This window comes from Frankliniella occidentalis, unplaced genomic scaffold, assembly GCF_000697945.3.
Source record: "Frankliniella occidentalis isolate FOCC.00 unplaced genomic scaffold, Focc_3.1 Scaffold1, whole genome shotgun sequence".
Classification (NCBI taxonomy): Eukaryota; Metazoa; Arthropoda; class Insecta; order Thysanoptera; family Thripidae; genus Frankliniella; species Frankliniella occidentalis.
Genome location: NW_026267131.1, coordinates 4215196 through 4229054, shown reverse-complemented (window position 1 = coordinate 4229054; position 13859 = coordinate 4215196). Strand labels below are relative to the sequence as shown.

The following is a 13859-nucleotide window of genomic DNA, read 5'->3' as shown; positions in this document are numbered from 1 at the left end:
GTGCTTGTTGGACTCGAGCGCAGGTGGAAGCCCAACAACATGCCTACCTGGTGCCAGTACACGTCCGTGGCGGCGTGCTTGTTGGACATCTTGACCAGCCATTGCAGGTTGCGCTCGAGGAACTGCTGGATGCGGGCGCACAGCGCCTTCCTGCCGTCGCAGAAAGGCCGCGCCACGTTGTGCACGTGCATGTGCAGGATGTCGGCGGTCACAAAGCCCTCCAGGACGCCGGCGCCGCGCGCCTGCAGCACGTCGTCGACGGCGGCGTTCGTCTGCAGCTCGAGATACGCCCACCTGAGGGTCGCATTGACAATGAGAATACACGAGACGGTGGTGGTGGTATTGTCGTACAATTCCAAACGGTGGTGCTGCACAAATCACACGAACCCGGTCTCGTTGATGAGGTTGGAGTACACGGCCTTGGCGACGTAGTCGGCGGGGATCGCGCCCTCGGCCTCCTCCGGGTCCCGCGAGTCCAGGACGGTGGCGTGGAACTTGCCGGCGCCGGTGTCGTAGGTCAGGTACGCGATCACCTGCACCGCGCACACAGGGCGTGTCAAAGCGGGTCTTAGGACCAGGAGGGGGGCCCCCTTCGATGGTAGAACAGCCTCCTACGGATGCCTCACCTGGTGCTCCGGGTCCGTGTTCGGCGTCCTCGCGGCGCCCCTCAGGTCCATGATGTCCTGGGTGGTGACGTCGGCGGGGAGGGCCCGGGCGGGGCCCAGTAGGGCCCCCGCGGCCAGCAGCACAAACCACAGCGCCGTCATGTCTAGCGATGCGCGCCTCTGCCTGCGCTTCGAGCGACTGGACGGGGGTCGCCGCGGGCCGCGGCAGGACAGGCCAGACTGTACTCTGATGGTATCGGCGACCGGGGGCCAGCGCGATAGCAGAGTGATGACGAGTGTCCGTGACCACCAGGCCCTGTTTCCTGTTGGCCCCGCTTCCTACCCGATCTGATCTGTCCACCTTATTTTGAGACGGTCTTTACGCAAGCGTTCGCGGTTCGGTCATGTTGGGCGAAAACAACCAGCCTCCTTGTTGTACGATTGGACTATCCACAATTACATCAGTGAACCCTTTCCCCGCTTCATTTTGAACCGACTCCCGCCCCGCGGGCACCGACGGGCGTCTTTTGTTTTTCTATGAAAAATCACGCGCAACGCCGTCGTCGGCTGCGATATGAAAAATTAAGCGCTCAATGCGTGTTTCTGTTTTGGTTCACAACACGAGGTTGGTGTTGAGCCTGTTTTTCTTTGGGTATTTCGTGTCAGTTTGATGTAACTGTCCATTTTTGTTTCCAAAATTTGATCATGTCGGTGTGATTTTTTGACGAATTTTTGAAATTTTCAAAGTAAGTGTTCACTTAAGCTAATTTACTTTTACATCTGTTTTCCTAACCTGAGCAACATGCTCGAGGTGTTGTGTAGAGTCTGCTAGGTGCTTTGACGTAAGCAACTCATTATGAGTTATTATTATTGAAATTGTGTCCTTCTGCAGGATATAGAGCTACTACCCAGCTTTCGAAATGGCTACCTCTTTGGCCGCACAACTCAAAAGACTTCAAGCGCCACAAACATCGTTGTTGCTTCAAGACAAGAAGCGCCCTTCCTTATTGTTTGATCCAAAAGAGGCTGCTAACTATGACCGTCAGACAATTTATGAATTAGGTTTGCAAAGATATTACATTTTTAAATATGCTTGGGTTAGATGTTCACAAAGTCCATCACACACTAATGCACCTGTTGCTTGTTACCCCTTTAATAGGTGTCGCTGGTCTGGAGGAGCTAAAGACGTTATATGCCAGGTTTTCAGAGTTTGAGAGCACACTTTTTGATTTATCATCGATATCTCTTGAGCGCGCTGTTCAATCAAAAGAAGTCAATAGAAAATTGGATGCAAACATCAAAAAGTTTTTCTATCTATTATCTCCCTACTTTCTTCTGAAGCCTGCACACAAAGCTCTTGAGTGGCTTGTCCAACGGTTCCATGTACATCAGTACAATGCTGAAGACTTTTTGATGCTGGCGCTGCCTTACCATGAGTCTCGAATTTTTATTCGTGTTATGCAACTTATTGACTTTTCATCTGAATCACATCCATGGCACTGGCTAGAACCCCTTAAGAAGAAGGGTCTTCCTTTGAGTAAATCTGCTCTTTTAAATCATGTAGCTACAAATCCTTCTTTTCTCAGACAACTGTGTGATGCAACTATGGGAGCTGTGAAGGTAAACTCACAATTAATCATAAGTGTTTTCAATTTTTTAGTACTTTTCTAAAAATAAATTTAAAAATATTATGATATTCTAATTTGTTTTATTTATACAGGAACATGGGCAGTATGCTGGTGTTTTATCAACTTTACTAGCTTTCTATAGCACCACCTTACTTGGGCTGTTTGACCGATGTAAGGGTAAAGTGACAGAGCTTCAAATGGTTCACATTATTGATACCCTGCAACGTGGTTTGGGTTCTTCTGTCTTGGACTTTGCTGCAGCTTCTTATATAATATTTGGAAGGATGGTAACCAATGTTTCACCATCCAGACAAATTTTAGAGAAATTGATCATTAGAATTTCAAAGGTTGACCATACTGAACTTAAAATAGAAAAGGCTATGCTTCTAGTACTCATCTATCAGAGTCAGTCAAAAGTCTTAAAAGGAGTTCCAGATAAGACATTATCAAGGCTTGCATCTCGCAAGGAAACTGCCTCTACTTATGGTCTGTTGGCCTCAAAAGGTTATGATGTAGTTCCTTTTCTGGTGCCTTTGATGAGAGGTGCGTTAGCCTTGATTCAAACGCAGCTAGTTGGTAACAACTCTGATTTGCGGTCTCTTGTTGAGAATTTGATAAATGAAGTGCGTTTTAGTGAAACTGGAGCTGACTCAGTAGTAAGGTAAAGTGTTGTTTCATTAACATGCAAAATGTTGTTAAGAAGATGATTTGCTTTCATCAATGAGTTTCTTTTTATTTTCCAGGATGTTTATTGAAGCATTTGATGTATCTGCTCTAGAAGAAGTGTCAAAGAAACCTGTGATTGCGTTAGGTGAAATGAATTCTCCACATGAAGTTGTACAATGGTACTCAAAAATTTTAAAACAATTAGAACGCTCCTACCCATCTGTTTTTGACAAAGCTGTGTGTAGAGCACTCAAAGGACTTGGTGTCTCACCTTCACAAGCTTCAACTTTGAGGCAAATGCTTGGGTTTGAACTTCAGCTAGATTTGTTTGACAAACTTCATCATCAGAAGTCTAGAATTAGAGCTGAAGCTCTTTTGGGTCTTGCTCGACAATGTACAACTCTAAAGGTATGAATTCAGAAGGCTTTATGCCAGTGTTTTTTGTTATTGTTTTTTGTTTTGTTTTAGGTAGATTAAGTTTTATTCTTTTTCTTTTCAGGAAAAGGATGAACAAACCTTGAAAGACTCATTACTTGATGTTCTGAAAGATGATTCTGCTCTTGTTGTACTGGCTGCGTTGAATTTCCCCGTACCAGTGCTCAAGCGAATTTTATCTAGATCTCCTCTGCACTCAAGACTTGTTGGAGTTCTTCAAAATCATGTGCTGCCACAGGGATCCGATAGCAAATGGACTCATGTTATTCCTGTTGTAATTTCTCATCTAACACAAATTGGTGAAGGTGACCCCATAGAAGAATTAGAGTCATTAGTTGCTCTCTTGCCACACATGCTGGTTGAACAAGATTATACTGAAAGTGTGCTAGCTTCTCCTTTTAGTTCTCGGAATCAATTCACAGTAGCACTGAAGAGTCGTAAGTAGCTTGAGATGAGACTAGAGATAATCTGATCTACATTTCTTGATTACTGTTGAATTTAAGTTTTCCAAATTGCTGTTGCAGAAAAAGAAAAAAATGTTGAAGGAATATACAATATAATTGTTAATAAGCCAGGTGCAATTGATATCAAGCTTGTACTAGAATATGGGAAAAGGCTTGCAATGGATGCCTCTTTGAATTTGATGGAATCTAAGTTTGCACTTCTTCTGCTTCTTGCTGCTAGTTTACCTCTCAAAACACCAGTGGAAAAAAGTCTTGAAGCATTGCATCTTGCATGTAGTCTCATCAAAGGAGTTAAGGTTTGTCACACTGTCTTTATTCAACAGGACTACCATGTATGCATGCTCTCAAGATTGACTGACCAAGCTCTCTCTTTACTTCCATAGGTTTCTGCTACTTGCAACCAATCTGAAATGTGTGCATCTTCCCTAGTGAAGTGCCTTTCAGTCTGTAGAAAGGGCTTCATGCCTCTTGAGGGATATTTGCTAGTTGTGCAAACAATTATAAAGCGGTCTGATGTGAAAGTTTCTTATGAAAATGGGAAGTGGCTTGACTTAGAGGCACTTTCTTCTAATACAAGGCTACTTGTAGAGCTGTACACCTCTCTATCTGAAGGGTGTGCATCTGAAGAAAATAAATCCCAGTCTGCTTATGTCAGCACCCTCAAATCTTTCTTTAAGGTAAAATTTATGAACTATCTTTTTGTTCTTGGTGGGATGTATGTTCAACTTGGGAAGGAGGGGGCACAAACATTAGACAAATCAAATGTTATAGTTCTCATTTCAATTTGCAGGCATATTTCCCATCTCAGCAAAAGCAGGTAGAGTTTTTGGCAAACTTTTGGCCAAGTCACTGTCTATTAAATAATGCTCATAAAGAAGAGAGAGAACTTTCAATGAAAATTCAAGTACGTTCATTGCGCCTTGCTGGCTTGATTCTGAGATCCTGCCAAGATGCTCAATGGTCTAGAGACCTTTCAGTGAAAAATATTGTTTTTCCCGCTCTATTGGTAGCATTATATTGCCCTGCTACTCCTGTACGGATTGCTGCTTTAGATATTGTTCAGAACTTAAACCAAACACAGTCTAAAATTGGTGGCCAATCATATGACTTCTTGGTCAAACAAATCCAAGATTCAGTTCAAGAACTTAGCCTGGATGCCGAGTAAGTCTTCATGTTACTATCTTTTCTTTGATTATAAAGATGATATTTCATCATTTTGAGAGTCTCATTTTCTTTTTATTGACAGACAACTTCAGCTAGTTCTCTACTCATCAATTTCTCCTGATCCTGTTGTCCAAAGTATGTTACCAAAAGAGTACAGGACTGTAGCACCTAACATACTGGACTCCCTTTTAAATATTGTCCAGAATAAACACACTCCTCAGTACATTTCCGCTGCTCTTCTTACTGTTTTAACTTCTGTTAATTCTGAAGTTAGTATTGACACCCCTTATTGTCTGTCTTGTGCTGCTGTACTTCATTTCGTTTATAATTAATTCTCTATTCTAATTTTGTTTCCAGGCTGTTTTAAAGAAACTTTTGCCGATAGTTGCACAAATACTGTCTGAAAACAAAGGGCATCAGACATTTAACTTGCATAGCTCTATTATTATAAATAATGTTGTCCATCGAATAGATTCACAAACAGCCAAAATTTTTAGTAGTGGTACAATATGGACAGTTTTCACAGAGCTTTTGGCCAATCAGCAGACATCAGTTCTATTAGTCGATGGCAAAATCTCTTGTCCAGCTGAATTAGCCTGCAGCCAGGTACAGTTTGTTTTGAAGGTCATTTTGTGGTTTCACTAGTCATTAAGATTAATTATCTAATCATAATATTTGTCTGTCCAGGTGACAAGAGAGTTGTGGGATGCACTCCCTGCCCCTCAGAACTCCATTCAACAACGTCTTTTGTCAATGTTAATATCTGCTGGGACAGAAACTGAAAAACCATCTGTTCTATCTGCTGTTTCCAGAAGTTTCAAACAGTTGTCTGTAGATGCCTTGCTCATTGTGACTGAATTGAATAAAATGAAAGATGTAAATGTTGTAGCTGCAAACTCTAATCAAGCAAGGCGTCGCAGTAATTTGTCACCTCCCTCTCCACAAATTCTTGAAACCAAAGAGTGGAGGTGTGGGATGACACTCTTAGAACTTCTTCAAAATAAGAAGAAACTAACTAATCCTCATCTTTTACTTCCAGTTTTGTTTGATCTTTTGAAGAAGTAAGTGTAGTGTAGAATTATGCATTTTGCATCAGATTTTAGCTATTATTGACGTGTAGTTAAAGTGTTATCACTAATTAATTACCCTCTTCTTTTGTAGGTGCCTTTATTTTGAGGAACAAGCTCCAGTTGAATATGCCAAACAGCTGATACTTTCTTGTGTTTTGCATTGTTGCCAAAAATTGGCACCAGATGGAGCAACTATTTTAGATAATATCAGCCCAGACCTCGTGACCAGAGTCCTTGACATTGAATCCATTGTTCACTGTGTGAGAGGCACTCAAAACCCTCAAACTCATCATCATGCTTTGCTTCTTCTGGCTCATGTGGCAGCATTAGTACCAGAGCAAGTGCTCTTGAACATCATGTCTATTTTTACTTTCATGGGATCTCTTGTGCTACGACAAGATGATGCATACAGTTTCCAGATAATTTCTAAAGTTGTTGATACAATTATTCCCATTCTTATAAAGGTTTGTTTCCTAAGAGCAATTCAATATTATTTATTTCATTCAGCAAAGTTTTACCTTAAAAACTAATTTCATTTACAGGCTAGTAAAAGTGGTACTTTCTCAGTTGGTGCCAACTCACAACTTGATGCCACAATCGCATCAATCATGCGTGTGTTTGTTGATGCTCTCTTGGACATTCCTGAACATCGACGGCTATCTTTATTCCATAAGGTGCTAACTACTCTAGATCCTCAACAGTACATGTGGCTATTCCTATGTCTTGTCATGGAGAGCCATACTGTACATCACTCAGAAAGTACCAATGACAATAGAAAGAACAAAGGTGCTGGGACAAATTCAGAAGCTCCTAAACGAATTGAAGTGGCCCTTCAAATAGTTACTCAGTTTCCCCCAGATACTATTCTCTCAAATTGCATTCAACTTCTGAAGTATTTGCTATCACTTCCTCTGGAGAAAGGTATTTGAGTTTTATTTGTTTTCTTGTAATCACATCTGTAAGAATCAAATTTTTCAAGGGCTATTATTTCATTTCCCAGGAGATATCAAGAGACCTGTGATTAAGAGCTCTGCTGCTGTTGGAAACTTGGATAAATACAGAGTCAGATCTTTATTTGATGTCGATCACCAAACTCCCAAACATCTTCGTCACTACAAGTATACCATTGTTACTTTCTTGTCAGCTTTACTCTCCTCTCTACCCTTTGTCAATCAGGCAAGAAATAAGTGTGCTTATTTCTTTCAATACAGTACTTTTTAAGTTAAATTAAACTAATTGAGAAGTTGTATTTTGACCAGATTTCAAATATGGATGAAGAAGCCACAGATATTTTGGTGCCTGTGTACTTGCAATTGCTGGAGGTGCTTTTGGTCTTAATCCAAGTATTTTCTCGTCAATCAGATATATCAGTTGGTACACCAACGGCCAAGTACTGGAGAGTAATGGTTGCCCAAGCATATGATATACTTGACAAGGTATTTATCTATCTTTATTTGACTGCCAAAATTTTACTTCCATTCTTTACAGCTTAAATATTAAAATAATCCAACTTTTTCAGGTCAATGCACTGTTACCAAGTAAATTATTCCTGAATATTGTAAGTGGACTTATGGTGCATGAACTCCCATCATTGAGACGTAAGGCAATGGAGCTTCTAAACAGCCGCCTATCTTCAAGCCAACGGGAAGTATTTTTAGCATCTTGTGAAAGTGAGGATCTTCTTGCCTTACTGGAACCACTGCTTAATGTGGTGAAAACAATTACAACTGTGTCTAATGGCGAATTTAGTGAAGAGGTCTTCCTGAATCAACAAACAGCGTTACTGTCCATCAAATATTTAGCAAAACATTTAGCTTATGATAATTTCAAGACATTCAAACCGGTTAGTATTTACTGCTCTGTATTGTTATTGTGTTTTATTTATTTTATTGTGAGGGTGAATTTACTTTTCCTGTATCTTGTTCTTAGATTCTTGAATATATGACTTCCGTTATTTGTAAAGGACAAATTCACAATAGTAACCTTTTAGCAAGTGTGGTTTTGTGTGCTGCTGAGCTGTGCAGTGCGTTACGGGCTCATGCAATTGCATCACTGCCAATACTTATGCCAGCATTCATTAAATTGATGGCATCTCAGATTACTCAAGTGCCTGATGTAGTGCAAGTTAGCTTAGCTGCTTCCCTTTACCGAATTGTGGAAAGCCTGGCTGCATTCATCAGTCCGTACCTCCATCCTCTTCTAGTGGAACTATGTGGACTTTCAGCCTCGCATTTCCACGAAGAGGAGGACCAAGCCAAGGCTGCTCACGTGGCATCCAAACTCAAGGGCACTAGGTCTGTTATGCTCCTGATCGTTTTTCTGTGTTGCAAGAAATATCGTTATTTTTATGTGTTTTATTCATATTTACCACATTTTGTTTTGTTTTCCTCAGGCAAAAGTTGGCATCAACTGTTCCAACACGTGTGTTAGTTCCAGCAGTGGAAAATGCTTACAAGGACCTTATATCAAAGAAACAGTTGGATGCTGTCGGCCCATTAATGAGTGTGTTAGCTGAGAGTTTTGTGGGGTTGACTAGTGCTGATCTTACTGCACTGCAAAGTACTCTCTCAGACTTTTTCTTAAGTGCATTACAATTCAGATGCTCTTCTGGTGCTGATGTGACCCAAGATCAGGTTGATGTTGTTGAAAATCATGTGATAAAAGCCCTGGTTGCATTTGTTCTCAAATTGTCAGAAACCTCTTTCCGACCACTGTACTTCAGATTATATGAATGGGCTACTCGCCTCAATGAAAATAACAAAGAGAGGACTATTACATTTTATAAGTAAGTACTTTTAAAGTCTATGGCTCACCAATACTTGTCAGTTGAGAGTTAATGTGCAACAATTATTTTTTTGTGCAGGTTGTCACACGGTATGGCAGAATGCCTGAAGGGACTCTATGTCTCATTTGCTGGTCATTTCCTTAAAAATGCCGCTGAATTGTTAGATCATTGTAATATCTCCAAAATAGGAGAAAAAGATACTGATGATCAATTGCCACAGGAATCAAATGGCCCTCGGCATGAGGAGCTTTTCTTTGGTAGTGAACAAATTGCAGAAGAGAAGAGTGCTACATTAGTTAATAGTATTCTGAAGACATTAAATTATGTTTTCCTTTATGATTCTCAAAATTTTCTCAGCAAAGAAAGATTTGAGACATTAATGCAACCAATTGTTGATCAGGTTTGTATCATTGTACAATTAATGTACAAATTTCATTCTTTATTCAGTATTATTGAGGAATAACAATCAACTTGTGTTTATCACAGCTGGAAAATACTTTAGGTGGAGTTGAGGGACTGAGACAGAGAGCTACTGATGTGTTAGTGCCATGTATTTCTCAAATGGCAGTAGCATGCACCGATGACACTCTGTGGAAACAGCTAAATTATCAGATCTTACTGAAAACAAGACACGCAACTCCTATGGTATGACAATAGTTACATTTTCTTTTAAGAAATCAATTAAGTTTTGACAACCCTACTTATAAATCAAGAAAGTCAACATTATTGTAAAATCAATTTTTGTCCTCTGTGATTTTTAGGTACGCTTAGTTTCACTGGAAGCTGTTAGTGGAGTTGCTCGTAAGCTGGGTGAAGGTTTCTTGCCACTGCTGCCAGAAACTGTGCCGTTCTTAGCAGAACTTCTTGAAGATGAAGAGGAATCAATTGAGACTGCGTGTAGGAGAGCGGTCCAGGATCTTGAACAAGTTTTGGGTGAACCCATCCAGAAGTACTTCTAGTTATGACAAGTGTATCGCTACAAACAATAAATTTTCCAACAGTCACGCCACATTTTCTTTATTTTTTGAAGAGTATAAAAATCCCTTTCTTGGTGGAGGTGCTTGTCGACTGCACCGCAAAGCTATGATGCCCCCAGGGAAGTCCCAACACAACGCATCGCACGTGATCATTTGGCGGGACCCACGAAGCGGCTTCGGCCACGCTTTGGGGCTGCTGCTCTGGCTGGATGCAATGCCGTGCCGATCCCCTCGAACATGACCTGTCACACTTAGAGCGGGCCAACGATGCTGTCCATGGCGGACAACCCTTGGAGCACGCGCCGGCCGCCTCTCAAACAGTCTGTCTCACTCGGACGGGCGGTTGGCCGCGGTGAGGACGGCCGTCTAAAAGTAGCCGCGCTGCCACCGCCGCCGCCGCCCCGGGGCCCCCGCGGCCCCGCGGCCCGCCCCAGCCAGGCACGGTGCTCAGCTGCCCGGCAGCCCCGGCCCGCGCACGCCAGGGAGGACTTTAGACACCACGAGGAGCCCGTCGACGGCCGGGCCGACGCTCGCACGCTGCTCCTCCTGAGTCTCGGGGCGCGGTGGGCCGGGCCGGGGACCTGTTGCAGCTGGACACGACACGACAGGACAGGACACGCAGGGTCGCGGGCGCGGCATGACCGGTGCTGGTGCCGCCGGGGCATTGTCGTCTCCAGTCGGCGACCACTGCTAGCCGGCGCCACACCGCGGACCTTGGGCGCAGCGTAACAAGGTGAGCACCTGCCTCTGTCGCACCTGCCTTTGGGCGGAGGGAGTGTGAGAGAGAGAGAAAGGGGCGCGGGGCGACCTTCGCCCCTGACGCGCCGCCGCCGTCGCGGTCGGTCGTGGTGCCCGCCGCGCCGATGCCGCGGGTTGCCGTCGCGGACTTGGTGTTACCGTCGCCGTTGGGGAGCTGGAGCCTGGAGCCGCCTCTCGGCTGCCGAGCAGTGTGGAGGGGCTGCGTCGTCAACCCCCGGCGCGACGATAGCTCTGACCTAACCCAACCTAGATTTGAGCGGAGAGTAGGACAAGTCCGCGCGTGGGAGGGGGAGGAGGGAACTCCCTGCACGCACGCCCACCTCCCCTCGCTGGTGTAACCCGCGAGAGTGAGTGAGTGAGAGAGAGCGTGCGAGGACCGTGGTGCGGCGTCCGTCTCTTCTGCCGTTTCCTCGCCTCGCCCAAGGGGTTGCGTGGCGAGGGGGACGGGCGAGGGCTTGACCTTTCATCTAGTAGGGGGAGGGGGGGGGGGTACTTGGCTTCGAGCACTTCCTCTTTGCTGTGCCGACCGACGCGAGTCTGTCGTCTTCCGCACACACACACACTCACATACCTCGTTTTCCCGTGTCTCGCCCCTCTCCTGATCCCGTGCGGGTGTTGCAGTGATGCTGTGCGATGGACCCCTGGAGATGGGGCCGCTCGTGGGGCTCCGAGCCGCCGGGGCCCGCACCCCAGGCCGCGCACGTGAGCGCCATGGCCTCGGGGGCCGTGCCGCCGGTGCTGGTGGGCGAGCGGGTGCTGTGGCTGGGCAGCGGCAGCGGCATCCCCCAGGGCGCCGTCGTCCGCTGGATGGGCAAGCTCCCCGAGATGGGGCCGTCCTGGACCCTGGGCATCGAGCTGGTGAGTATGCGTAGCAAGTATACCAGGACAGCGTCGAGTCTCAGGACGAGTCTGGTGTAGGGATTATAATTTTTCAAAAAAAATATATAATAATTTCGGGAACCTTTTTAATTGTTTTTTTAAATTTCTATTTAATTCCCTGGAAAGTCTTTGTTTTGTTCCAATTTTTCTGGAAATGTTTCAATATTTTCCTACTTTTTCTGGAAAATTTTCCTAATTTTTCCGGACAAGTTTCGGATTTTCAAATCCCTACCCTGGTTCTGATGAGTGCATAAAAAGTTCGACATGACTTCAAAATCGGCAGTCAAAACGACATTTCGAGAAGGCTCAAGGCGACACAAATTCGACGTCGAAATGATATTGTGTTGTCGTCGACAGGACGTGGCGCTGCCGTTCGGCGGCATTGACGGCTGGTGGGGCGGGCGGCGCCTCTTCGCCTGCGAGCCGCGCCGGGGCCTCCTGGTGCCGCTGTCCAGCGTGGCGCGCGAGCCGCCGTCACCAGGTAAGCACTCCAACTTAAATGTTCCCATACCTAAAAGAGAAGACTTTGAGTAGTTGCAATGAGTGAGGCACCGGGTGGGTAGGCAACGAATGGCCACGCCGCCTGAGCTGAGGGATCATCCAGAGAGCACGTCCGTCATTCACCGTTACAAACCTGCGCTAAGTTTAGCCGCTGTGAGCTCTCATAACGCCTGTGAGGTAGGCAACATCTTGGCTGGAGCGCATGCGTGTACTGCGGGGTAGCCTACCCTGAGCCTCGCAGGCGCCTTTCCGGGCGATCCCCGGTCGGTCCCCCATCTTCCGCTCAGCAGGCGTCGTGAGGGGCAGCGGGGGGCGCGAGAGAAACGGTGGGAGTGATAGTGCTGTGTCTGCGTGAGGAGGGAGGATGGGGTGAACCCTCATGGCGCTCATTTAAACAAAATCCTCATTGGCATCGTCCGTCAACTTCAAAGCGTCAGCGTGTGCGTTAAAGAGGTGATGACCGTGAGAAAATGTGCAACCTGGCGCCCACGTGGCTGTCTGCTGAACCATACCGTAACGTTAAACGCCTGTCACCTAAGGCTTGGGATGGGGCCAGAAGAGACGTTTTGGCTAGGCGGGCAGGCTTCTAAATCTTGAACAAAAAAGTTGAATCTGGCACAACGCAACGGCACAGAAACCTCCCTAGGCATGTAAGTATGTATTCAATATACTTATTGTAACAAGCAGCATCCTTTTTCCTGGATGCACCTTTCACGTTTCCCGTGAGCGTGGCCCGGGAAGTGCGGGGGAGAGCACAAGAGTTTACGTGAGGCGTTTCTGCTTTCGGTCCAACATCGCCCAGCCCCGCCCCGCCCCCCGCCCTGCCCGCGCGGCGTGTGGCCTGGTTTCCGCCCTCGCTAAAGCGCGGCACGGTGCGACCCACTTCGTGCAGATATTCCGCGCTCTAAGGACCAGTCGCGCCCCCGGGCGCCCCATAGCGTCCCTCCCCCAAACTCGTCCCCGCCACCTCCCCTGTAGGCGACATCCCTCGCTCGAGGGTCTCCTGTCGCGCCGTGCCTACTCTACTCGCTCAGAGACTCTACCTCTACCGGGGCGCACCCGTCGTTTTTAAACATCTTTCGCAAATAAACCCTCTCCCCTATGGTCTCGGCCAGGTGTAGCGGAGGCGGAGTCCATACGGATAGTGGAGTGCAAAGTTTGCTGGCTGGGGCCGTTGTATCCGTGTACATCCGTTTTAAGGGCGCGTGCAGGTGCCGCGGGGCGCGATATGTGGGGCGGCCGCACTCTTGCGGAGGGGAAGGGAAGGGCCGACTCGCCCTTGGCCCGCCTTTGGCCGCGGACCGCGCGGCTCGGGCCGGCTTCGGCTCTGCGGATCCGCAAAGCCGCACTTATCGAGAGAGAGGAGAGTCCTTGTGCCGGCCAGAAGCAGCAGCGACTGAGTGAGGTATGGGTTCCCGTCCCCGAGCCCTCGCTGCACCCCTGGCCGCCGTCCAAGTTCTAGCCCAGTGGCGGGGCGGGGCGGGGTGACGCGGAGCCGGCAGGGAGACCCGTACGACGCAGAGCCTCTGAATGCGATGGGGGATTTTCATTGAGTCAACGGCCTGGCTGATGTTGCGCGCTCGCTCAGCTCGCCGCGGCACGGGCCGGACATCCCTGCCATGCCACACACTTTCCTTTAGCATTATATACCACACGTTTTGTTCTTGAACACCAACGGTTGCACAAACGTTTGCGACGGAGCAAGGGCTAAGGCACTACTTGCCCCTAGCTAGACACGTGCTGGACACACACGGCAAAAATTGATTGATTGACAGTTCCCTCCCCCTGCTCGTGCGCCTGAAGATACAAGCTGAGCTAAAAGTTTACTCTCGATTACCCGTACCACCGTCCACTGCGACTGTACCGGCCCAGCCCCAGCGGTTCATGGGGGAGCCTGTCACCATCTGCCACCCTCGCCCCCCCCCC

General features: G+C 46.8%; 2 protein-coding genes across 3 annotated transcripts in view; both read left to right on the top strand.

Annotated features, from left to right (window-relative positions):
• Positions 1-1181: 1181 nt before the first annotated feature.
• Positions 1182-9826, top strand: LOC113205711 (HEAT repeat-containing protein 1 homolog). The gene is made up of 22 exons (XM_026421428.2): positions 1182-1351; positions 1498-1667; positions 1765-2225; positions 2326-2894; positions 2977-3307; positions 3399-3771; positions 3859-4094; positions 4182-4475; positions 4589-4959; positions 5045-5231; positions 5320-5568; positions 5650-6023; positions 6124-6496; positions 6575-6953; positions 7033-7208; positions 7292-7468; positions 7552-7875; positions 7962-8326; positions 8425-8817; positions 8896-9217; positions 9304-9462; positions 9579-9826. The coding sequence occupies exons 2-22, from the start codon at positions 1526-1528 to the stop codon at positions 9774-9776; spliced, it is 6453 nt and encodes a 2150-aa protein (XP_026277213.1). The 5' UTR covers positions 1182-1351; positions 1498-1525; the 3' UTR covers positions 9777-9826.
• Positions 9827-10241: 415 nt separating this feature from the next.
• LOC113205707 (uncharacterized) overlaps positions 10242-13859 on the top strand; it is a 26124-nt gene continuing 22506 nt past the window's right edge. The window contains exons 1-3 of one of the 2 annotated variants that reach the window (XM_052264715.1): positions 10242-10527; positions 11175-11411; positions 11790-11913. In XM_052264715.1, coding sequence (XP_052120675.1) covers positions 11187-11411; positions 11790-11913 — 349 coding nt within the window. In that variant the 5' untranslated portion in view covers positions 10242-10527; positions 11175-11186. The remainder of the gene's footprint in view (positions 10528-11174; positions 11412-11789; positions 11914-13859) is intronic. The other variant, XM_026421422.2, reaches the window with a different exon arrangement.